A 25,232-nucleotide genomic window follows, 5' to 3' on the forward strand; every position below is an offset into this window, starting at 1 on the left:
AATACTTTAATCTTTTAATAATCAATGTAGTAAGCCCATCAATTATATTTATTTTAGAGAAAATTGACTCTGGTAATTCAGAACGTGTTTCTCTCTGAGCACATACTCAGAGTGCCGCTGAGTGTTTACTTACCACCTACGTATTAATAGTGCACTAAGAATGGAAAGAATTCGTTATTTTTTTTTTTAAACAGAAGGAAATCATTTTTGAGTGTTAAGGTGAGGCTTACTTTAAGAGAATGCGACTTAATTTTTTTCTTTTAGGGTTAAATAATATTTTAGTGTGAATTAGAACTGATGAGAAGATGTTCATTGCATCTTGAAACGCTCCAAATATATATTTTGTCTGGTGTGAAATGGATATGACTTTATTGCGTTTTTTAATGACTTAATTCTTCCGCTATTTTTTCTCTAGGCCGTTGTAAGGAATTATAGGAATTTAATAACTTTTACTGGATTGAGGAAGAAAAATAAATACTATATATATAAATATAGAAAAACAAAAATATATATATCTCTTCTTATAAAATAAAATTTACATTAATTTACATAATAAATTATTTACAATTTATATAGATAATTTTTTACTTCTTTGGTAACCGAAAATATAATCTGAAGGCCTAATGTTTTCTGCGAGATGAATACTCAGTCGATCTAATACTGAGATCAATAAGACCAGTGTCGGCTGGATGAGGATGATGGTAGGAGAAAGGAACTGGGATCGTGAGCGGAGGGGGAGGATACACTGGGTAGGTCTGCGACGGATGATGGTGATGATAAGGTGACGGTGGATACGACTGAAATAGTAGAGGAGTAACCGGCCAAAAGGTGTGTGGATGGTAGAAAGTTGGCTGAGGTACTTCGGAAATACTAATTGTAGGACATCGTTCTCTGCTATTTTTATTGCAGTCCTGTTGTTGACTAGGTTCTTCTAATGGTGGAGTCACTGAACCCACGGATACTCCACTGTCACTATCGTGGTTGTTTGAAGGTTCACAGTGTTTTTTTGACTCAGATAGATGGCAGTCATCTTCCGCATAAGTTTGAGCCTTCTTAATGTCTGAGTTCTCTAGTGTTTGCATCTTTCTCTTTGTTCTGGCCTGACCATTCTCTCTAAATCCTTTCGCAAAAGGATTGTTGTCAATCTTCAATTTGGTGATTTTTTCATTCTGTAAGAAAAAAAAAACAATGAGTACAAATTACTTTTCCGAAAAAGCAGTAATACTATTAAATAATTCTTGTACTAGGTTGTACGTAGTTGGTTGTTCGCTGACACATGTTATGGATATTAGCACATCACGCAACCAATAGCCCGCAGACTACCAACCAATCACAACCTGCCTTTCTACTTCTACTTCTTGCTAAGGGTAAGTGTGATTAGCACCATGTATGGATATGGAATAAACACTTCTTCATAGTCCCTTGATTAATCCCCCTGCCTACTAGTACGAACGATTATTCTGAACCGCAGAAGTAATTGGTGTGTATACATTTGAGATAACCACGTCAAATATTTTAGATCTTAGTGGATCTGATTTACTCAATCAATTTGTTATTCAGATGTCAAACACAATTGCAAGGAAGCATAATAGAGTTCCTTGTTGTTGGTGAATTTATTCCAGAAGAAAAACATCTATTTCATAGTAAAATGATTAAAATTAAACTACTTATTTAACTATAATTATACCTGATAAGCAGTGACAGCTATAAATTCTGTTTCAGGAAATGTGAAGGTAACGGTGGGACTCCAGTGTAGCGCAAGAATATCAGATGCTTTTATTATGTGTATCCTAGGTTGGTATTTATGCATTGATGTTAGTACCAACTGAAAACAAAACAAAAATTATATATATGTATTTATATATCCATAAATTTATATCATGTTTACTCAAAATATCAGTAACAAATACAGTTTCTTCTAAAACTAACATCAGGTACCACGTAACACCAAGTTTTATGTTTTATACTAGTCATTTTTTGCTGGTAGACTTAACTACGGAAGAGAAGTCGCGAAAGAAGTTCGAATTGAAGTCTTTGCCTCCCAAGAACGCTAATGGTATCAAAGAGTAAATGAATAATGGGATATTATACTTCAAAGTTTTTTTTTCTTTTAGGTAAATGCTAAGTTAATGTTTAATATTAATGCTAATTTAAATTTATGAGGAAAATTATTTACTCGAATTAAGGGTACATTTATATAAAAACTATGTACTGTTGTGAAGATTTCTCGAACTAGGCGCCTAAAGTTGTTCTCTATTTAATGAAGAACGCCCCTCAAAGAGGGTAAGAGTGGTTTTTCATAAGGGCACTTTTCTTTTGTTAATAAGTTTGCATGTATTATCAATTATATTAATTATGTTAATTTATTCAATTGAAGCTAAAGAAATCGCCTAGTATGCCCTATTTAAATCACATTTTACGCTGCAAAAATCATTAAATAAACACTACTTACATTTCCAGATCTATCTAAGGTATTGTTGGTGAGTTTAACTCTATGGAACAGAACATCCTGTGACATCCATGTGGTTCCAGTTGCTGGAGAATCCGGATGAATGTAAAGCCTTGTGGATGAATGTGTTTGAGGTTCTGCGGTACCAACAATTGACCATTCAGACGTGGAAAATTTATATCGATGGCCATCCGATAAAGCAGTCTCCAAGAGAACAAAGTAACGGCCATCTTCCTCCAACCCAGAAAGACCAAGTCTTAGTGATGGAAACATTCTTCTATAAATTAAAAAAAAAAAAAAAGTTAGTAAGATTTTATATGTATAGTTTGTCTTTTTTGCTCAAATAATGTTCTTTCCTGATAAATTTTCTATTTTTAAGACAAAGAGAAACGTAAGATCATAAATCATTTGTCTTTAGCCTTAAAGAAGGAAAAATTCTATAGCAAGGGTAAAAACGAATATTATTTGAACGAAATTGGAGTTTTTGTTATTTGATAGTTATGTGGTAGAAAAATAAATTGTTCGCTCAACGCAGCAAACGATTTTCTGAACGATTCAGTCATACGACGAATTGTAACTTGTGTTGGACATTGTAACGGTCAATATTATTCCTTTTGCGTTTCCCATTATGTATCCATAATCAAGTAAGTACTTTTTTATTATTAATAAAGTCATGTTCTAATTTTGGCCGAAATTTCTGCAGATTCCACTTTATTAAATGTTTATAATTCTCTTGGCTTTACCAACGGAGTCTCTTGACATTAGAAGTAAATAGCTATATTAAATTATCTAATTTACGCAAAATAAAGATACTGGTTATTTTATTTTCATCAAAATCTAGTTTAAAAAAAGTTTTAGGCGATTGGCTTTCCAAATCCACGCCTTGATGCCATCCCCTAGGCCCAACCCTTGTGATGGACCTACTGCAAACCTCTCAATTGGGGCTATTAGAACCGTGAAAATAATTACCATTACAGAAAACTGTATGAATGTTTCACACCAGACTTTTAATTTATATAAATAATGGAGGGGGGCAAATTAAGTGAAAATTATGAATCATGTTTCTTTAGTCATAAATATGTAAGAATTGAATCATCAACCGTGTGGATCTCATACAATAACAAGCTTCAATTATATAATAAAAGACAGAATGCTGCAGGAGGCGCTGTAGATGATGACGGTGATTGGGGCAACAAGTATGTAGTTAGTGAAAAGATTGTATAGTTAGTAGTAGTTGTGAACAGACGAAGTAAAAAAAAAAAAATTAGAAAAGGAAAGAACCTAGAGGAGATGATATAATAGGATGATAGTCTAGTGTTGGGATGGACCCCCAAACTAGATGTAAAACAATGATTGAAGAAGGTTTGGCTTTGGACCACCTGCTGTTTTTGTGTGGTAATTGCGAAAATAGAACGGTGTTATAGGAGGGACCTCCCATTAGATTGTGTAGTATGACTGGAGACGGCTGAACTAGCCTCTTGCTTCTACTTCCTTAGTTTGATGGTCTCTCGTCTCGCCTTGTAAAACAAACACAAACTGTTAGGGAGGAGAAGGGAGCGAAATAAAGTATACGGATGAGTGTGGGCAAGCTAATGTGTATAATCAAGTAGAGAGAGAGACCCCCCAGGGTAAACATGCTCCATAGTGATAGATGGGGGCACCAGGTAGTCTCAAGTCCATGCTAACACCTTCATTACACTCTTCTACATCAGACATACACACATACATGACTAAACTGTCTGATCAGTGTGTATTGTTAGCCTGAGTGTGTGTGCGTGAGATAGAGCTAACATCATTGTATTTGAATCACTCTGTTAGACACGAAAGAATTCAGACAGAAACGTCTTGACCATTACACCTATTTAACATTGTGATGACAACACTTTGTTTCTCTTGTTATATAATATTTATCCCCACTACTGAAAGGTAGATCTTTTAATTTCACATAATAAAACTTAACAGCGAGATTACCTTGTTTGATTTATTTCTATTATTTTATGATCTGTTTTAAATATTCATTGTAGTGCTAATGAAATCCTTTACCTTCCACTCTACCTTCCACATTAATTATCATAGATACCTTTGCAATTCTGAAAACTTATCACATAGCATATTTTTTATTACATCTTCTGCTTGTTCCTCATAAAAGAATTATAGCGATCGTGCATAAATTTGATATCATCTTTTCACCGGGGAGTTAAGTTTTGAGTTCTCCTGATCCACAAAAACGTGGTTTTTTAAAAAAATGGTCAGGCCATATTAACACCAAAGGCGGAATAAGCGGGCTAGAATGGATGATACCAAGGGTACCGAGCTTGATCTTTAGTTAAATCTTGCTCCAACGAAAGATGCAATATTTTATATTATTCACCTAGTCTACTTGATAAGCCACGTGAAGGAGATCGTAGCTAATACCTACCTGTACATAGTTTTAGTATTTCAGACAAATATTTGCCTAGACACAGAAATAGCATTAATACAATAATTAGAAAGTTCAAATTAGGTATTTTGATTTCGTAATTTTTGAAGGAAATCAGTTTTAAGGCGTCTCGTTAAACTTTATTTATATAAACTTCATTGCTAGCAAACAAGCTGTATTTGATCTTTTAGCTGCTCCTCCCTATCTTGATACAATTCATCCATAAATTGATAGTTTGCTGGTAAGTGGCGTTAGTCTCGTCGTCCTTAAAAGTATCAATCTCCAGGTCAGTGGTTTAGTTCTAGTAGTTTTGCCAGTGTGGATCTCTTCTTCCATGTCAGACATTGGTTTCAATCCAAGTAGTCCCTGTTAGGTATTAGGTATTTACTATATACATTTAGGTATGGTTCCACTAAGTCAATAGGAGGATGTTTAAAGTCTTAAATTAAAAGCCATATGCATTACCGTTGTGTAATGCAATTAAAATTGGAATTACAAAACAAAAGTTAACCGGAAATTAATGAATAATTTTTTGTTTAAATGAGGGAAATCAATCAAACAAAACTGGTAATTCAGCCATAGATATGTTCTATGGGTTTAAAATATTCATCAAGGAAATAAGAAAAAAAAAAACCTAAACGCTTGTAGTGAAGAGAAAGAAGTTGGAGTAAGAAGGGTGGGAGGTGAAAGCTGTTGGAGCCGCAGGGCAAGCACACTAAGCAGTTGAAGCGGATGAAGCAGGGTGAAGAATAATTGTTGTATTGTTGGTGAGATGAAGCCAGAGAGGCGAGCTGCATGAGGCGCCACTGGACCACCCTTCGAGCTCCCCCCGTACAGCCACCAACATCCTCAACATACTGCTAATTGACTTCACTTCTGTCTTCCCTGTGTGTTTTTTTTACTTTCCTTTTCATTTTTTCCCCTCTCGTCCCTTCTACCCCTACCCTTCTCAAAAACTATCTTCTAGAGAAAAAAATTCTAAATTATTGTTTGTTTTTTAGCAGTTCATGACAACAATGTTGGTATATACCTACGTACAAAAATATAATCACCATCATTTTAGATGGCGTTGATAACTAGTCTGTTTTATGGTTATCAATTATCTTTTAACTTGTTGGAAATATCATTTATCATCTAATGCCCCCCGAAATTATCTAAGTCCTGTCAGAAAGAGATCTTGTTAACAATGATAACAAAAAAAAGTACTTTCGGTTTAGATAATTTAATTATGATGTAATGTTGATTCAGTTGTATTATGTTACGTTATATATTGTGATGCAAAATTAAAATTACAATGCCATTAAAGTATTTTTATTTTATTTTTCAGATAACTGTCCGGGAGTATTTTTTTTATTCAATTAATGTGACTTCCATCATATCTGATTAAATTAGCGAAAGAGCTTTTGCTTGACACTAGCTGAAGAAGGAGTACTGTTTTTCTCCTGAATGAGCGAAGACTTCCTCATTTGCACAGGTTAATTTTTGTTTATCGATTTTGAATAAGTCACTTGATTTTTAGTGGGATATCCTCTCCTAACTTCACAAATAAGATTTACACTAACTCGCGACCTTTAAACAATAGAATAAGGCCTACGAAATTAGGAAATTCTAGAGTTCACCAACAGTTAAAGTCAAAAAAATCTATCGAGCATTTTTAATAACAGCTTAGAAAAAGTGTATGCACTTAATTTTGCTGCAAGATTAAGTGCAATTAAACCCTCCACCTGTACATCCCGAAACTTACTTCTGACACCTTTCATCAAACTTAGCAACTCCTCTCTCACTAACTCTAACAATCTCTCTTTCTTTCTCCGACGAAGTGGAAGCCTACACCTCATTTGAATTAGAAGGATACATTCTACGTCAGAACTGGAAATCAAACTATAACGTCACACTTCCGTTTATTGAGGTGATTGACTCATTTTATTTTATTTAGTGTTGGATTGGTTATATTATCAGAACTTGCGGCAATATAAAAGGGAAGACATAGTTTGTGCCCTTTCTAAATTATTTTATCTCTCTCATTAAAAACATTTAAAATTTTATTACCCTGTATCTCAAAAATAAGATTATTTTCGAATAATACAAAAAAAGTAAAAGTAAAATAATTAGTGCCTTTTACATAATATAAGTAAGCACATAAAATTGTTCCGAATTACCAAGAGTACAGCTTCCGGAACTAGGAATAAGAATATATAATAAATTGACTGAAAATGCGAGAAAACATTATTTCATCATTTTTAACAAGCATTTAAGGAAGCTAGGCAGTCTCAGGGACTGTACCGAGAAAAACGTTTCACTTCAAATGTCGGAGTCCCCTGAACTTAGTAACTATTTTAAAGACCTTTTCACGACGCGCACACACATACACACAATAAAAAAGTAAATTAAAAAAAATTAATAAGTTAAAATGTCATTAACATTTTGCATGAATAGCTAGCATTTATTTTTATGTTTTTAAATATCAGAGGTTAAATGTAGCGAAATTTAAAAAAAAATGAACAGGAACTTTTCATTAATGCATAAATACAGTGTTTTATTTTGCTTACAGAAATTTATGTGCTTACATACATATATTATGTATAAGACACCAATTATTTTAAAGTGTAATTCTACGACTACTAGTGTTGAGTGTAAATATTTTTATTTTTAATGTATATCTTTTATATTAACCATGTAGAATACAAAGTTGGTCTTGAAGAGTGTCCCCTACTCTACTACACTGATATGGACAAATAAATAGTGGTAAAAGATGTTATGTTTGTGTGAGTGTGGCGTGCGCAGTGTGTTGAAGTAATGAGGCAGGCGCCCTAGTGTAGTGCCGCCTTGTGGCGCCCCTTGTGTGGCCGGGTTCATCTTCAGACAAGACCGCCTCTGTTAAAGACTGTAACCTCTCCTCTGCTTCAGCCGGCAATACGATCTTTGACATTCAAAAACTGTATACCTCACTATCTTGTCCCATCTGGGATACAGATACCGGATAGATAATATCGTCACAGTCTTGTCTTCACAGTATCTTTTTTTTCCCCTGGTCTTACTTCTTCTCTACGTTATGTTATAGTCATAAAAAAAAAAAAAATTAAAATAAATGAGAATTTCTTCAGAGGAAGAAAGGTTATAAAAAGGGGAAGCTGGAAGAAACCGTGACGAAATATCAGCCTGGAAGGAAGGTACATAGTTCGCTCGGTGACGAATGGCGGCGCTAAGTAACATCCAGATCCCCTTACAAGTCTTAAACACCAGTCCTATTACAAATACAGGTATACTAGTATCAGCAACAGAATTCTACATCACCCGTGTGTGCAAGCAAAAACCTATTTTTCTTTATATTCCACTTGCGCATGAACTGTTTTGTCTCATCTTTCTTTTTCTTTTTAAACTGTACACAAAACAGCATTACTCCAGCATTGTGGTCAACAATACTAAGTCTTTGTAAATCTTGTTGTGTCTTATTAAATGTAGTAGTTTTGAAAGATTCTTGTGAAGCGTTACGAATTGCAGTAGTACACAACATACAACAAACGTATTGCGAAAATACAATGTGCGTTTCTGCGCTTAAGATAGGCTATAAAGTACTTAAAATGGCACATAGTGTTTATAAAACAATGCGTTGAACGTAACATTTTTATTGTATATTAAATACCTGCAGCCTTTTTTCTAATTTATTTTGAAATATCATTGCATTTATTTATTGGTACTACTTTTATGGGAGAAGAAGCAAGCAGTCCTGTTTTTTGCTACATCCCACAATTTTAGATTTTGACTAAATTTGGTGAATAGGAATTTTCGAAATTGTCGGATCCGAAAAACTCGAAACACTAACAAAAGTACTCTCATTTTTATTTAAGGAAATTATCACTAAATTGCTGTAGCGTGGCTTCCTAATCAATACTAGGCTAAGTGCCTAGTAAATACATTTTTCGAAAAATAAAAATTACTTTAATTACTGTGAATAACCATATTGCAGCTCACAAATGCATAAACGTGTGCGTTTCGATCATAATTTAGAATTGCTTGTTGTACGATTAAACGAAGCCCTAATCTAAATCCAAGGATGTTTGCCAGCTCAGCCTCATGGACACAGTTCTGTGTCAACTTCTGTGAGATTAATTTCCAAAAAAGTATGCAATTACAGAGGGCTCTTCGACTCCTCCATAAGGGCGAGCCTCATAAAGAATATCATGCAGGTATTTTGAATGGAGAAATCTAAGTTCTTTGCTATTTTTAATCAGAGGACCGTGCAAATAATAAATTAATATGTAATATTTTTACGTGTGTGATTCAAATTTAAGGGTTGAAGTTACAGGTAAGAAATCAAAATTATCTTGAATTATTCAGTTTTCAATGATTATTAATCATAAGTTGTCTACAAATGGCTTTAATTGGGAACAGAAATTTAGCAAATATTTTAAAGGCATCTCTGAATTTATTTACTCATTCAGATGTGAGAAAAAAGTGGCATGTCCTACAGATAGGCTATAGAAAACATACATCATAACCTAATCTTTAGGAAGCAAGGTGTAAAATTTGTCATTTCAAAAAACGTTTCCCTCATTATTTCTATCAGCTAATTGAAAAATTTTACTTTTGATGTGTCCCCCAATCTGCGATGTGTTCCTCAAAAGCAGTTTTGTACTAAAATATTCACTGTACGCTACTTATGGAACAGTCATTTATTTTGGCGTTACTTAGTTTATGAATTTTAGAAATATTTTGGAATTAAGTATCTGTTTTTTTTTTTACTTTCTCTTCCATTCCTAGGAAAGTAAAGCTATCGTGATAAATTTTCTAAATTGAGTTTTACCAAAAAGCATCCGTTTTATGGACGCCTGAACCTCCAAAAGAGTGGTTTCACAATTTGGTCTGTGCGGGTATGTCTTTACGTGTTCATGTACTGCAATATCCTACTCCAAAGAAATGTACAGGATGAAATTCTCCGTTTATATTTAAAAACAAAGTAGTAAATAATTTCAATTAAGGAAACAAATGATAACAGATGTCGTTTTAGGTAAAAAGGTCAGACTTATTGGTCACTCAATGTGACCAATTTCAAATAATATTTTAGTGAAAAATTTATCCAGTAAAGTAAATAAATCTTTTTCATAAACATTTAATGAAACAGTAGAGCAATGAACTTCCGTTTTGCCAATAAGAGCTAAAATTTACCTGTGTCAAAGATTTGAAAAAGAATAAGTTTGTTGAATTTCTGATATCATCTTACGAGAAATTGTGCATCAAACCATTTTCTATGCTTCGAGTATGGAGATCCAGGTCTGCGAAAGTTATCCAGCAATGTCTTGGCTTAGGAAAGAATCCCCAGGATAGCCGTTATCTCTGACAAAAAATTTTAGGTAAATATTTCGCTCTTTTGGCTAGTGAATAAACAACTTTACATTATTAGGGTATCCAAGCGAACAGTTCAGTGTCTTTTGGTCTTGACTCATACGGCCATGGAAAGCCATTCACACGACTTCATGAAAAAGCCGGACTCCCACGTTGAAAAAAAAGACAAGCAATGGAACTATATAATCTTTAGAACAAGTTCCGTTTTTACATCGAAAGTGATTAGTTTTTGGGTGAAAGGTACTACTAGAAACACTAAATGATTTAATTGGAAGCAATAAATTGAATAATTTAATACTTTTCAAGTAAACCTTTCCTGTATTATCTGAAGAAGATTAATTTTAAAACTTGTTTAGAAATAATATATTTCCAAGCCACTTCCATGTCTTTGGTTTCAGTACTTCAGTTTTTTGGACTTATGGTACCAACTTTCTTTTATTGTTCATTTGAGATAGGTGCAGAGTCCCAATTATGTCACTTATGGTGTTTTTAAAAACTCGGAAGTTTAAAAGTCTTGGCAATATTTACTCATAACTAAACAGATGTGCTCTTTGTTTTTGCAAAACTTGTTGAGTGAGAGAGAGAGAGAAAATGGAAGACCCTTAAGCAAACTGATGTGAGACTATTGCGGTTGGCGCGTCTGTAAATAGTGAGGAGACATTGGCGCCGGGTACCATTGGGCCTCGCCCAGAAAGTCGGCTCAAACCATTAATGAACTAGCCGAGTGTCTTTACTATGTTGGGAAAATATTAACTGCTAACTATTAAGGATGCCCACTAATAACAAACATGTACACCTCACATACACCCTCCTACATATATCTAAGCTGTAAAATAAGTTTCTTTGAAACGCAATCGATGTAATAGAATTGATAAAACATGGCATACATGATTATCTAAATTTAAGTTAAACGAAAATAATAAGTGTGTGTACATTTTACAATAAAAAAACAAGCTAAAAAACATCAAAAAATGATCAATTCATGTTTGCTTCCCTGTTTTTGGCTTTTAAAGCAAAAGCTGTCACCAATAAGGTTGATTATTTATGCAAGAATTAAAGAGAAAATGTAATTTTACTTTAGATTTCTTTTGCGTTTGGCACATGAGGGTTAATGCACGTAAGTGATACATTATTAGTATTCAGTTGATACATTATTACTGTTCAGTCGTACACATCCCTTTCGTGGCATTTCTTTTATCTTTTCCGCCATCGAGCTAATCATTTAGCATTTATTTGTAAATTGTATTTAAGAAACTTAAAACCTATCTTGTTTTTCCCTTTATCTAGTTTTTAATTTTTGTTAAGGTACGAAAGTGAATGCCATAAAAAAAGTTTTTAGAGTAAGGAATGTATTAGCTGAATATCCCAAAAAAGTAAAGCTTAAAATATTATTACGGTTTGAGAACCGATGTCGAAATCGCTGGAACTTGGTATCGGCCTATCGGAACTATGACTTTACTTAAGTTTATTTTTTTATGTTCTCAATTTTCTGATTATATTTTTTCGTGAAAAATTTTCTCCTAAAGAATAATTTTTGCACCATTTTTTGGACTGCAATTTTCTTCCCTCGAAAGTATGTTTCTTCAGAAGAATGTCTGTTCTGTATCTTTACTATCCTATGTAATTATTAGAGAGTATTAATGCAATTTCAAGCTCTAGGAAAATTGATTAATTGGAATTGCTATGTTAGAGAGTAGGTTTCCAATATATGTATGTATTTGGAATTTTCTCTGCAGGGATATGGTGGTTTAAGTTATGACAGGCTCTTATGTACTTTCATAAAATTGGTGAGGACATACATATGTCTGCCAACACTTCCATATTTATGTTTAACCATTAGAAAGCAAGTGATCGTTACACTAAAAATTGTGTTAAATGTAATGAGAGAAAATCGAATTTTGCACGTAATACAGTGGTAGGTTCTCATTATGGTTATAGTAGTAGATGGGATGGAAGTTTCTTTACACAACTATCATTTGTGTTACGTCAGTTTAGAATTTAAATATTAACTGATCAGAATTAATAATCTTTACAGCCTATTATTTTCAAAGAAAATCAGGTTAGTTTATTATGACTATTTTGTTTTGTTTTTTAAACTGTTTTATTAAAGCTTCCTTTTTCTTTCTTCTTTATGTGTTTATTTATGTAAATAACTTGAGAAAAGCCACCAGCAAAAACATTTTGGTTAAAAATCAGAATATTTGGAATCCTCTGTCCTTATAAAATGGTCTAATAAAATGCTGTTTCTTTCAATTATGAATTACAAATTTTTGTCCAGTAATTAACTAGATTAGTGATTATAAATTTGTATAAGTTGTTTTTTAAATTGCTATAATTATTCCTTATTACATGGAAGTTGAGCGTTGCCTAATTTTCTTGATTAAAAATCAGTCTAAACCTTTGGGTGAAAATTGGGGTATTGACCTTTCCAAAAGCATTACATAAATTACTAGAATTTCCCAATATGATATTGTTACTCAGCAATAAAGATATTATTGTACCTTGAGGAATTATAATAATAGTGAGCACTTGTTTCAGGATTTGTAATAAGTATTAAAGATGAGCTAATCTGTGATCACAAAAATGCCTTAATACAGAAAAAAGAGATATTAGATTTAGTGAGAAGGGGAAAGTTTAAGCCATTACAAAATATTACAAGAGAGAAAAAAGATACACTATGGAGTAGAAGTGTGTGTACATTACACATAGGATACGCCAGACGAAAATACTATGTACGTCTCCAAACCTTTTAGCAAGAAGAGGTTGTCGCCAGCGGCACTACTCTTCACTTGATGGTTAACTGCAAATTATTTTTCAATGTGTGTTTAGGGAAAAATCTTTAAAACAACCTCACTCAAAACTTCCATTAACTAAAAATGTTCTACTGTCTACTCCTCTTCCTCTTCGTTCTAACCACTTATCAAATTATTACGTCTGTGACATTTTATTAAATCGGTTGCTTTAATTTACTTAACCATTTTTATACAATGTGTCATTTGTAGTAATTTCAATTAGACTGGAATATTTTATTTTTAAGTCTTTTTACTTTTGAGCAAAAAATGAAAAATAATAAGCCTATTCTTTTGACATAAAGTTATAAATTTCTTTTCTAGTAAACATTAATTACGTATAATCCAGTTTTTTTAAATCAAAGCAATAAATTATTGAGTGTGAAAAGGTTAGTTAGCTCAGTGGCTAATACATTACTTTTTCACGTGAAGCCCCGTACAGCACAATATTGGGATTACATAGTGTTGTCAAATGAAAGAACACTGTCAGTAGGATGGCACTATACTGGAAATTGCTCCGATCGCCAATTATTTCGTATTAACAGGCTATACATTTACATTTAAAAAATTGAAGTTGGATATATAAATTAAGAAAAAAAAAGGGACCTCTTAAACTCATTCGATTAAGGATGCAACAAGTTTTTAGATTTTAAGAGTCTGAAAACGAGATGGGCGCGATTCATTATCACTTTTTAGAGATTTAAAGTGTTGCTTATTTTTCACACGCTTATGCTAAGAGGAAGTATTGCAATCGTACCGAATTAATATTTGAATTTTTCGACGAAAATACACAGTCTCTTAAACATGATTTTCTTCTAGTGCCGATACACAGAATTATACAGTAAAATTAGAAATTAAGTAATCCTGCATATTATTGACCATTAGATTTTTTACTTAACAGTTTAAGAATTGTTGGAAAATATCAAAAAGACAATAAATTTATTTTAAAATAAGCAGTGTAATAGTATTATAATGATTTCAATTTGTTTTTAGGTAATATTCGTTGTTGTGATGTAAGGCAAAAAACATAATCTTTCGATGAATTAGTTTTTATTAAACAAATATAAGGGCTAAAGCGGATGAAATACTGAACTCCTTGACTTCATCAGCGGAGAGCAACAGTTATTGCAGCGTAGAAGACGGGGAGACAAAGCATAAAGGCGCCATTAAATTGCAACAAAGTTGTAAGTCATTCACTGAATATTTCTGCTAGAATTTAAAGCATTAATTTATAAGACTATCGTCGACAATATGAATAACTATATTGTGGAGAATTCCCCAAAAAAGTATAATCACTTTACCATGAAAATAAAGCCAAGCTAAACTCTTTGAAAAATTAAAAAAGTGAATGGGATTTGTTTTCTCAATAAAAAAGGTGATTGACTTCAATTATTGGTTTTGGTAATGGTAGCAAATAATGGCAGGAACAATAGGACGAGCAGAACCTTGATTTGTGGTGACTGAATACTTAGGTAGATAATCCTAGTGCTAGATCGTCTTCCTAGTGTTTCTCCCAACCGGGATTACCTGGTCCTTTCTTTTCCTTTTCCTATTGTGCGCATACTAAAAGGAACTATTGTCATCTCCGTAGCAATAAAACTTCCCTTAGGAAATAAATGGGGTGATGACAAATGGCCTTAGTAGAAGTAGGTCATTTTAATCACACAAATAATTATAATGCATGTAACAATGGTAAGAATAGCTTTTTCAAAAATTATATTTCCCAGTTGCAAGAGTAGTTAAAACACATTGAACGATATTAATTAAAAATTAAATACAATAAGTTGTAATGGTTTCTGGAATTCGTATACAATATCTAACTGTAGACAGGAGATATCTCTATATTTCAGGCATATGAAATGCTGAATGAAAAGCTAACATTTGCCACTATCATAAAACTATACCCAAAACCCAACTTGCCTGAGTGTATGTAAAAAGCAAGAGTTTCTCTTAGACGTAAGATTTTATTGCATTTTTTAAAAAATTGAAAGTTCTAAATATTAATTTTCAGTTCTCTCTACTATCAGGAAATCTGGAGTGAACTCGATTTTTCTGTTTAAGTGACAATATATTGCGGATTATCGGCAAACTCGAAATTTTTGCAACTAATTTACATTGCAGTAGATGGTTGTATCTGTCGAATTCTTTTAAATAGCAATGAAAGTTAAATATCTTCACCCCTGGAAACCCATCTAAAATCAATTTAGCGAACGTTTTTAGTCGCGAAAAACTAAAAAAGTTTAGGAAATTTGAAATTTCAGTAAAGACATTTGCTTAAACGTATATATTTTTTTAAATGTTTTTTAATATTGGGTAGGTGAGACGTTGTAATAATATCAAAGACGTACATTCGTATAATCTTGAATATATCCATAAGAATCAGATTCAGTGCCAAAATTTCGAAATTGTTTGTGTTGATCGGCACATTCTTTCTACCTGTTTCCATATTATTATTTATTTTTTTTTTGAAACGTTTCTGGATAAATACTTTTTCGAAGGCAATTCTGGAGAGGAAGGAGATACATTCACTGTAAGCATGATTTTACATCAAAGTATAATTTTAGTAATTAAATATGTTTCTGGATTTTTAGTTTCAAGAAAATGAAGTAGTTAAAAACCTTGAGAGTTGCAATAAGAGAAAATCGTGTGGGCGTTCAAACCAAATCTTTTATTATTATTATTCGTTAACGTGAAAACGTTAATGCCTTACAATAATGGGAGATAGTATATATCGATTACTTTAAAAGTATAATGATAGGTGAAGAGTCGTGTTTTCTTGTCCTGAGTAAATAAAAATAAGAAAAGTGGGGTTGCCGGTCCTGATCACAAACGTACACGGTTGGGGAGAACCTCCTCACTATATAGTCAGCCGTAACAATACCGGTCCACTGTAGTCGTAAATTTACTAGGCGCCATCTTTCAACAACACGGCGCACCCAAAACTAAATACACACTCGCTCCCCCTCTTGGCTACACCTTCATACATTTAGCGTGAAATGTGCTCTACATCCGGATACAGACTAGCACTGTTCTTTTATGTATCTCACCCCTCCAAGCACCTCAAGTTGGTTAGTTACCTTCTGACATATCACTAAACTAAGAAATTGGATGTTTCTTTAGTTGGATCTGATGTAATACAGCATAAATATCCTCTCACTTTATACACACTGTTACGGACAACTTATATTCAACCTAAATTCATAATTGATTGTTGAGAACTATTTTTAAGGAAATTGTTACAGAATTTGTAGAAGTAAGTCAGACATTTGAAACTTATTGACGAATTGCTGAAAAATAAGGGAATCTGATATGAACGCTCTTATTACAGTTCATAAAGTTCCAGTTTATAATTTTACGAGTTTAAAGAAAATGTAAATATCAAAACCCTGAATGTTATTTGGTTGCGATTATTATGTAAATACATTTTATACGAGAACTATGCTCGCTGGAGAAGCGTTACTTGCCGTATCTTCAGAGAACTCCTCAAAAATTATTTTTCTTAGTAATACGTTTGAAATGAATGTGCAATGCCTTCATATATTGTGTAATTATACTGATGAGTAGTTAGAGATAAAAACCCGTTTAAATAAATTAATATTTTAGTAGTAATTGTAAGTAATAGGTACATGCGAAGTTTATAAATAGTCTGATCCATTTTCAAGAAAGTTACATCATTTATCACGTGCAAAGAATTATTTTGGAGTTATTTATTATATTGAAGCTATTTTTTAATTAACCTTAAAACAAAAACAAAAATTCTTTAAGTAAAGTGGCGTTTTCGTTTAAGGGATTCAAATCGCCTAGTTGTACTCTGATGATGTGCTAGAAGCGTAACATAACCAATTTTAATCAATGTATAGTTCTTGAGATATTTCGGACAGCTCCTCACTTTTTTTTTATTAAAAAAAATATATATTTTTGGACTCACAGGCGCTCGAAGCGGATATTTTTAACAAAAAAGCTCAATGCAGATCAATTTTATTTTCATAAAATATTTTGTTCACAATATTTATATATGTTGGCTAATCGCTAGAGTTTTTTTATTATTATTGTTATATTTTTTTGGGTTGAGCTGATCATTGATTGCTGGGCCATTTGCGCCCTAAAACATTTTCAATATAATTTTTGGCCACTCGAGCTGTGATTATGTCTACCGTCTTTTGCGGTATTCGCATTATTATTTAGCCACAACATTGGCACCCGTAGCCTTATTAGTTCACTGCTGGCAATCAGGACAGTGTACTCGCGTTTCAGAAAACACTGTCCATCTTCGCAAAGTAATCTGTAATGGGTTCTTAGTAATTGGAAAAATCTAAGGACCAGGCTACTGGGCTTTAACTTTGGGATCTCCGCTCTTGAGAAACCGCTTAAACATGCAATTTATGGTAACCTCAGATGTCCTGATAATGTTCCTGATGATAATTACCCTTTTTATGAAATGATTTCATTCAAAAAGCTTAATTAATAGAAAACTTGAATTAATTAATCAAATAGCTTTAAAAACTTACCGGCCAGATTTGGTTATAATCATTTCTGTTCCTTCCTTATAGAATTGTTTCCACAGAGGTGCATTCTTCAGAGTGACTTTAACGTCAGACATTGCAGGATGAAACACTTCTTTCTTTACTTTATCCTCCGTCATTATCTGCCAATATTTATGTTATATTATTAAATTGTTTAATTACTATTACAAATAAGAGAAAAGTAAACCGACAGTTATTTAAAAGATGAATTTCTCGTTAGATATACATATTCTAATCAATGTAATAATTACAAAAAAGTAATTTGGGTCCTAATTTGTTTTTGTTTTTTTTTTTAATATTTTATTATCATTTCTGGGTAATAATTCTCATTTTACTGTATTAGAGAAAACATTAAATTAAAATCACTTATAACAGAAATGTGGTTATAAAGTGACAGTAAACGTAAAACAGGAAACGATGTATTTAAGTTATAATGGTAGCCTAAAGAAATGGTACAGTTAACAGTGAGAAGATGTAGTGAGTGAACGCATGGACTGCAAGAAAGAATCGGCTAAAAGAGTTGCACCCAGTAGTTTGGTGACGGACTTACACTCGTTCACTATTATTATTCTAGGAGTTATAAGTTGTAGCTGAACTATGTAACTGTATAATTACTGCTAAACGTACATATCCATTATGAGCGTAATTACCTAGTGCGGCTGACTGGACACACAAGGGGAGTCACAACTACCGGAAATGGCCTTCCAACTATGACACACTCATGGAACGCTATTTCTATCTGTGCATATCACCTTGCTATTTTTAACAAATTAACACTGTTTTTCTAAATTGATTAATTTGTTTAACATGTTAAGAATTAGGAACCATGCTAAACTTCTTCTTTTTCTTTTTTTGAGTTCATAGATTGTAGGAAACACAACAAATAGTCTAGTCTATTTAATTAAGTTATAGGTAAAGTAGTCCTAGCTATTTTTAGCCACTTAATCAGTGATTATGGCGTTCTGCGGCTTTGCTAAACCTCACACTCTGGAAGCCAGTAGCACTGGAGTGATTACATTTTGAGCTGCTGAAAGCTTTGGACCTCCCTCTCTCAAGAGGATATTTGGTTATATACCATGGGAGTCTATTGTGGCAATCATGGTTAGAGCATCTCCTCCTCTCTCCTGTTTAATACAACGAAGTCCGTTGAGGGTCTCCAACGCAAATTTTGAAGGCGTGTTTCATTTGCTATTTCCTATTCTGAGTGGTCTGCCAAGTAGTCTATGATTGTTCGAACTTCCACCCCAACCTTGATGGAATATTAGTGAACTAAGGTGAGTTACAAACAATTAACTTGTTCGCCTGCCTTGGGCTTTTGGTTTCCTTTCACCATTCCTGTGGCTAGACAAAACTGTAGCAAGTATTGGAAAGGCAAAGGATTCCCAACTCAAAAAAAGACAATAGCGGAGAGAATTACAAAAAGTATAAATTTGATTTTCCAGTAGATTTTTGTTTTTGTGATTTTTCTATATAAATATTCAATTTTGGAACGAATTAATTTCATCTAGAATAAGCTTTCTACCAAAAATGTGCACCTTCTTCGTTAAAATATGACCATTATTCCTTTTCTACGTCAGAATCTACGGGTCAAATCTACTTGTTTCTAAACAAGTATTGCTTGACTTATATCTGCGAATTTTATGGTAGCTCAATACTGTGAGACGGCTCGACCGTCGTACTGAACGATGACCGTAGTACAGAGTGAAATTATAAATCAGATAAATTTTAATGTGTGTGGGCGTAATAAGGAAAACAAAGCGTGATTTTTCTGATAGCAGTGTATAAATACATTTAAGTTTAAATCTCAATTTCTAAAAAGTGGTCTTAACATAAAATAATACAACCAAAAATATTTTATATTGTAAGAATTTAACTGTCTTTTAATATTTTATATAGTCCAATATCATAGTAAATTAGCGATTGCTGAAGATAGTAAGTAATAACAATACTGAGGAAGTTGTATCGAGTTAAAGTAATTAGCATGATTACTATCTTAAACTCCCCCCATTCGGTATTACTAGTTAGTAATGAAAGTAAGGAGAATTAACAGGAAACTGGCGCCTGAGTACTTCAGATTTGAAAGGGGTGTTTAGTGCCTCTTATACTAAGATATATTAATAACTTCCACTGTAAGTTAACTTATTTAAAACACTAAACCAACCGCCCCTGTCGATGAATAGAAAAAAAAGATTTGATTTAAAACCAACACACGACATTCTCTTACTACAATTTCCAAGGTTTCTTCAAATTTCGATTATTCACTAAATGTTGGAATCGATACAGGTTATTATTATAATGTAAGAACTTTTTTAGGAAAGTATGATGTCCCAGAATCTCTAAATAAAATAGATTATTATGAAAAGAATTACAAAGAACGGTGAATGGATAGTCTGGGCCGACGGTTTATGCGTCTAAAAAGACGTTTTACATAACGCTTTTTTCATTTAGCAACTTTTTTTTCGAACATCATTATTTCTAATTATTATTGCAAAAATTAAACCAATTGTGTGAACTTGAATGGTACTTAAGACGTTGCCTACCCCTACCAGTTCTTTTTAATTTACTCTTCCATGAAATAAATTTTAAAATTTATCAATTCAAATTATTCAGGAATGTCAAGAATTAGTTTAACTCATGGTTGGATCCGCAATGCTGGATAATGTCCGCTATTTCATGCGTCATAGCATGCCAGTGTTTTATATACCAGTCGTTTGCGGATTTTCATCCACTTGAAATAAAAAAAAAAGAAATTTACTCATCAGATTTGTGAAAGAAAATTCTACTTTTAGAGTAGCTTTTCCACATTCTGTGATCAATGATAGTGTGGAAACAACTAATTTTTTAAATGGACTTCGAATTTCTGTTCACGAACCTGATGAATCAATCTTTGAAATTGTTTCCAACTACGTGCGGGATTCGAACTGGGGATCTCCTATCTACAGTCTACCCTTCATTACCACTTGTCCCTTTGTTGGTTCTAACACTTCCTTTTAATTTGACAATATTAAGTAAAAATATCAGACCAAATTGTCGAAGAATAGGAAGAGCTTATGGAACAATTGCTATTTAGCGAAATTGGCTTGAAAACAATTTTTGAAATAAAAAAGATTTATTGGTATAAACGAATTAGTAATAAGGACCGTAAAAAAGCTAAAGAAAAAATATTAATTAAAAAATATTCATACAGTTTTTAGTAGCATTCTATTTGTAAATAAGAATTAATTTTCTTTTATTTAGACTTTAAAAAAGTATAGAGATAAAAACTTCAATTCAGAACAATTTTAAACTGTAGATAAAAAACTATTACAAAAGCCCAACAATAGTAGTATTGTTAATAATAAGCTTAGTGAATATAAAGGCTATATTTATGTGTTGTTTTCCATCTAACGACAAACAAAAACAAACAACATTACTACTCTACATAAATGGTCATTAAATAAAAAACATTACATTACAAAAATATACATTATACATTCAACACATAGACTTCAAATAATAAAAGACAAAAATAGTTTTTGGTTGAAAAAAAAATGTTTGCAAAAATTTATTAAATAATTTTTAATTTTTATAAAATTAAAAATACACCAAATTCACATCAATAAAAGAAATTAGTTCTTTAAAATCAGCAATTAATTGACACTGGATTATTGCCTTGGAGGAATTTGTTGTCGGTTTCAATAAAAACATTTAAATAGAAATGCAGTTTCGATTTGGAGTTTTCAACTAAAAACACATTTTTTGATATCTTCCGAGTCGGAATAACTGGATTTTGAAAATTGAGTGTTTGTGTAAATGACAGAAAAATCGCTTAAATTTGTTTTTTTTGGTGGTACCTCCTCATGAGAACCGACTGTAACTTCTCTTAACCGGAATTAGCAACTTTGCTAAAGATATTTTCCAATTTATGGTATTTTTTCGAAAATTTATCCTTACGATTTTCATTAAATTTGAAACTTATATTGCACACATTCAGATCTACAACTTTTATTGGAAACATTTTTTCTGATAAAATTCTATTAAGGGCCCTCTTCTGGGAACTGACAAGTAGATGGGCTTCCCTACTAAAGGGTGAAAGGGCCATCATAATGTGTGGCTTTATCACTATATGTGCTAAAAAATTGTGAGTGTTCAGGAGTACTTGAAACTAAGAGGCTTTAGAATTATAGACGTACAAATTATAGTTGTTGGAGGAAGACCGCTGAGGCTCTGAATGATAAAGGGTCCTGAGCCGTGCGTTAAGAATAAAATAAATGTGGATAATTGTGTATAGTGAGATGAATCCCTCAATTTTGTAGGCATCATATCACAAGAGCGTTCGCGTTTGATTAATCCTAACCTCCACATCTAGCAGTCAGTGCCTTTGATAAGTCACCCGCGATAAAAGTAGATAAAACCTTTTTTTTACTATCGTGTATTATATTTTATGATATACGTAAATGTGGTTGGTAATCTATTTATTTATCACAGAGCTTGTGTATTTATTTATTAGTTGATTATGTCTAATTACGAATGTTCCTTACTTGTCTAACATCTCCAGCTTTTCACTTTCTTACCTTTCGAAAAACAGTGAATTTCAGTCAGAAATTTCATCGGCAATACAAGTTTTTAGGCATTGAGGACGTACAAATAGTTGGTTTATGACCACCTTCGCGTAGGACATTGCATGTTTTAGAAGGCTTCCAAAAAAAAGGGAGTTTCGAATCAATCGAAACAACTACGTAGTAGGAATTATTAGAAAATATGCCCAGTCTTTAAAGTCGTTTCTAATGTTTGAAAAGAAGGATTCAAATTGTAGGAAAGTGTTCAGTAATAAAAGATAATAAAGAAAAAAACTCATTGAAAAAACACTCGGCTTTCTCTTAGTTAACAGATCCTCACTAAAATGAAATTGTCATTACGTTATAAATACTTCCCACTCCAAGAAAATATGTAAAAGAAAATAGAGTGAGTGTTTGACATAACATTTTTGAAAACATAGAAGGCCTCCTTAAAGATGGATATCCCAGTCTAATAGTTCTGAATCTTACATAGCTCTGTCACAGGAGACTTTACATGATTACCTACAACCAGATTTCGGTTCAAAACCATAAATATGTAATATTTTACACACAATTCTTATAAAAACGTAAGTTCAAAGCCCTAAACAAACGCACCTAATAAAACCAAGACATATTTTTACTTCGTAATGAATTTAATTTTTTAGCCATGCTAATCTACATCTAAGCTTCCAGATCTAGATTGGTTATCCATCAATTAATTTTTCCTTTAAATTGAGAGAATTAGCACTACCGGCTAATGCAAATTATAATTAATTTAATTAGCCAGAGAAAAATGTTGGGTCTAATTGTTTACCGAGACTAATTCTTACTTCTTCTTTTGCAGATTTACTGCTGATTAAAACAAAAACAAAAATTATCTTTATCGAGAAAAAGATATGAAGGAATCACTAAGAATGTTGCTGAAAGAGAATAAGGGAGAAGTGCTGAATGTGGAAGTAACCGCTAAGAATGCCAAGATGTTGGAACTCGGCGAAAAAGAGAATGATATGTTTTCCAGGATGGAGGACAAATGTAGAACTTGCTAGTGACAATTCTGTTCAGTACAGAGTAACACAGAACAAGGAAAAGGTCGTGAATAATTTCTAGAGGGTAAGGAAGAAAATTATTCCATTAAATTAAACGAAAGGAGAACTGCTAATCTACTCCCGGAGTAGAAGGAGCTGCAAGAACCTAAATTTTCAGATTATACAATATATTATTGATAATATTATTTAGAGCAAAAGTAAATTTTACTCGGCACGTTGCTAAATGGCTTCTTTTTTAGGCTGCGGTGGGCATAGGATGTAAAGAAATCGGCAATGTTTTAGACTTAAGATGTTCGTCCAATTGATAAAACAATCTATATCTCATTTATCACTTATATATGTCTGGAGTTTCTAAAGCTAGTCAAGAAATTCTGCACCTTTTTTTAGCCCACGCTTATTTAGGTTAAAGCAATTTTAAACCCATCCATTTTTTAAAAAAGTGATCTAAGAGATCGCCGTGACCAACTTCGACTGCTCTAGGGTCGCAAGAGTTAAAATTAAGTATAACCCGTAACCATCACAAAAAGTGAGCTACAAAGTTCGCGAGTTCTTCACAAGTTCATCCAAATTGCTTTATTTGTATACTTTCTACTGTTATTAAAAGTTGTGTTTAATTCAGTTAATAGCCTTCAATAAGCAACATAAACTCGGTAACTAATGAGTAATATAAAACTTAAAAGAATTCTCCGAGGAAGGTAATTGTTTAAAAAACATATCGCAAATATGCTACAGTCGAGCATTTTAGCAGAAAGCAGTCAGCATTTCAGTTAGCATTTTAGCAGTTGCAATCAGTTTTTCAAGCCATCTTTTTTATTTAAACATTAACTTTAAATTGAATTTGACAAAGAGCCAGTTAATTTCTTTCGTTGGCATCATGACCTTCAATGCTAAAATCTGGGTTTAGTATATTCTATCAAAATTGTAAAATATAAATGTGCTACAAAAAGTAGTTATAAAAAAAATTAAATTAATAATTGAATAAACTTACTGTGCGGTAATGAATAATAAGTCTCTCGTAGAATTCAGTACAATTTAGTAATTAAAAACCAAAAAATAACTAAATTATAATAATGTAAATAATAAAACTTAAGCTTCAGAATTTATTTAACCAGCGAGACACTCACTCACAGACTGAATTGGGTGACGACTTGTCGTACTTGGGAAGTGTAAGAGATGTTTTTGGCAGGGTAGGCGTGAAGAGTGGGGATCGGGTCACATGACTGCGAAGTTTCTGGTTGGTTATTGGGCGGGATGAAGGCGCAACATCCCTACAACTGGGCGCCAGTAAAACATGGTGGAGAACCTATCGCCTGGAAATCACACGTACCTGTACTTTAAAACAGTATTTTTTTTTTTTTACCCGGTATCACTTATATGTACATGTTAGCTCTTCGTAAAAGAATACATCGTTCCACCATGCTCGTTTTCATATAGACTACAATCTATTCTTGTGGTAACTATTTGTAAATCACTTTACGATATTAAGCATTTAAAAAATGTACAGTCGCAGATTTCAAGCACCCAAAAAACAGATGTTGAGTTAGAGATTGATTTATTTGAAGAAGTTAAAAAGTGAAGGTTAAAATTTACAAACTATTCTTGGAAAAACAAGTCTCGACTTCCTGGTTGGCAGGAAGTACACATTAGTTGTCTCTTATATTTCTCTTTTGGAAGGAAGAAGGGGAAAACAAATTTAATTAAATCAGCCACTTCCTCCGGATGTTCTTCCCGTCAAACTTCAAACTTCTTCAAATAAATACACCGCTTCTTCCAATAACCGTCTAAAACAAGTCTTTTTTTGGGTGCTTCATCAGTAGTTGGACTCTCCATGCACCACCAAGGCGATTTGAGCTGCCCAAATGGAATCGCGACTCATTAATAATTAAAGGCTATAACGAATAAACAGAAGTCCTATTCTTCATTGCTCCATTTACGTACTGATCATGAGCCCATTCCAATCAACTTTTTTGGAGTGCTATTAAATTTCACCATATGTGGAAGGTTTTCTGGCTCTCAAATCATGTTCATGGAAACGGTTTCTAACTGTTAAGAGTACATACTCAAACACCTGTGTCTTCTTTTTGAAATCACTACGTAATATACAAGCAGATCTTTTCCGGTTTTT

General features: G+C 32.7%; 2 protein-coding genes across 2 annotated transcripts in view; one reads left to right on the forward strand and one right to left on the reverse strand.

The window, feature by feature from the left end:
• Positions 1 to 484: 484 nt before the first annotated feature.
• LOC141453685 (T-box transcription factor TBX3-like) lies at positions 485 to 24,277 on the reverse strand. Its single transcript, XM_074127173.1, has 5 exons — positions 24,096 to 24,277; positions 17,509 to 17,645; positions 2,453 to 2,726; positions 1,688 to 1,825; positions 485 to 1,169 (listed from the first exon to the last, which is right to left on the reverse strand). Exons 2-5 carry the CDS (start codon positions 17,640 to 17,642, stop codon positions 621 to 623), a joined length of 1,095 nt encoding a protein of 364 aa, XP_073983274.1. The 5' UTR covers positions 17,643 to 17,645; positions 24,096 to 24,277; the 3' UTR covers positions 485 to 620.
• thoc6 (THO complex subunit 6) overlaps positions 12,907 to 25,232 on the forward strand; it is a 35,991-nt gene continuing 23,665 nt past the window's right edge. Inside the window, exons 1-3 of the mRNA XM_074127174.1 lie at positions 12,907 to 12,943; positions 13,994 to 14,184; positions 22,906 to 23,171. The gene's annotated coding sequence lies outside the window, so the exon portion shown is untranslated. The remainder of the gene's footprint in view (positions 12,944 to 13,993; positions 14,185 to 22,905; positions 23,172 to 25,232) is intronic.

This window comes from Rhodnius prolixus, unplaced genomic scaffold (genome assembly GCF_049639745.1).
Source record: "Rhodnius prolixus isolate KJV_2025 unplaced genomic scaffold, Rpr scaffold_3, whole genome shotgun sequence".
In the NCBI taxonomy this organism is placed as follows: Eukaryota; Metazoa; Arthropoda; class Insecta; order Hemiptera; family Reduviidae; genus Rhodnius; species Rhodnius prolixus.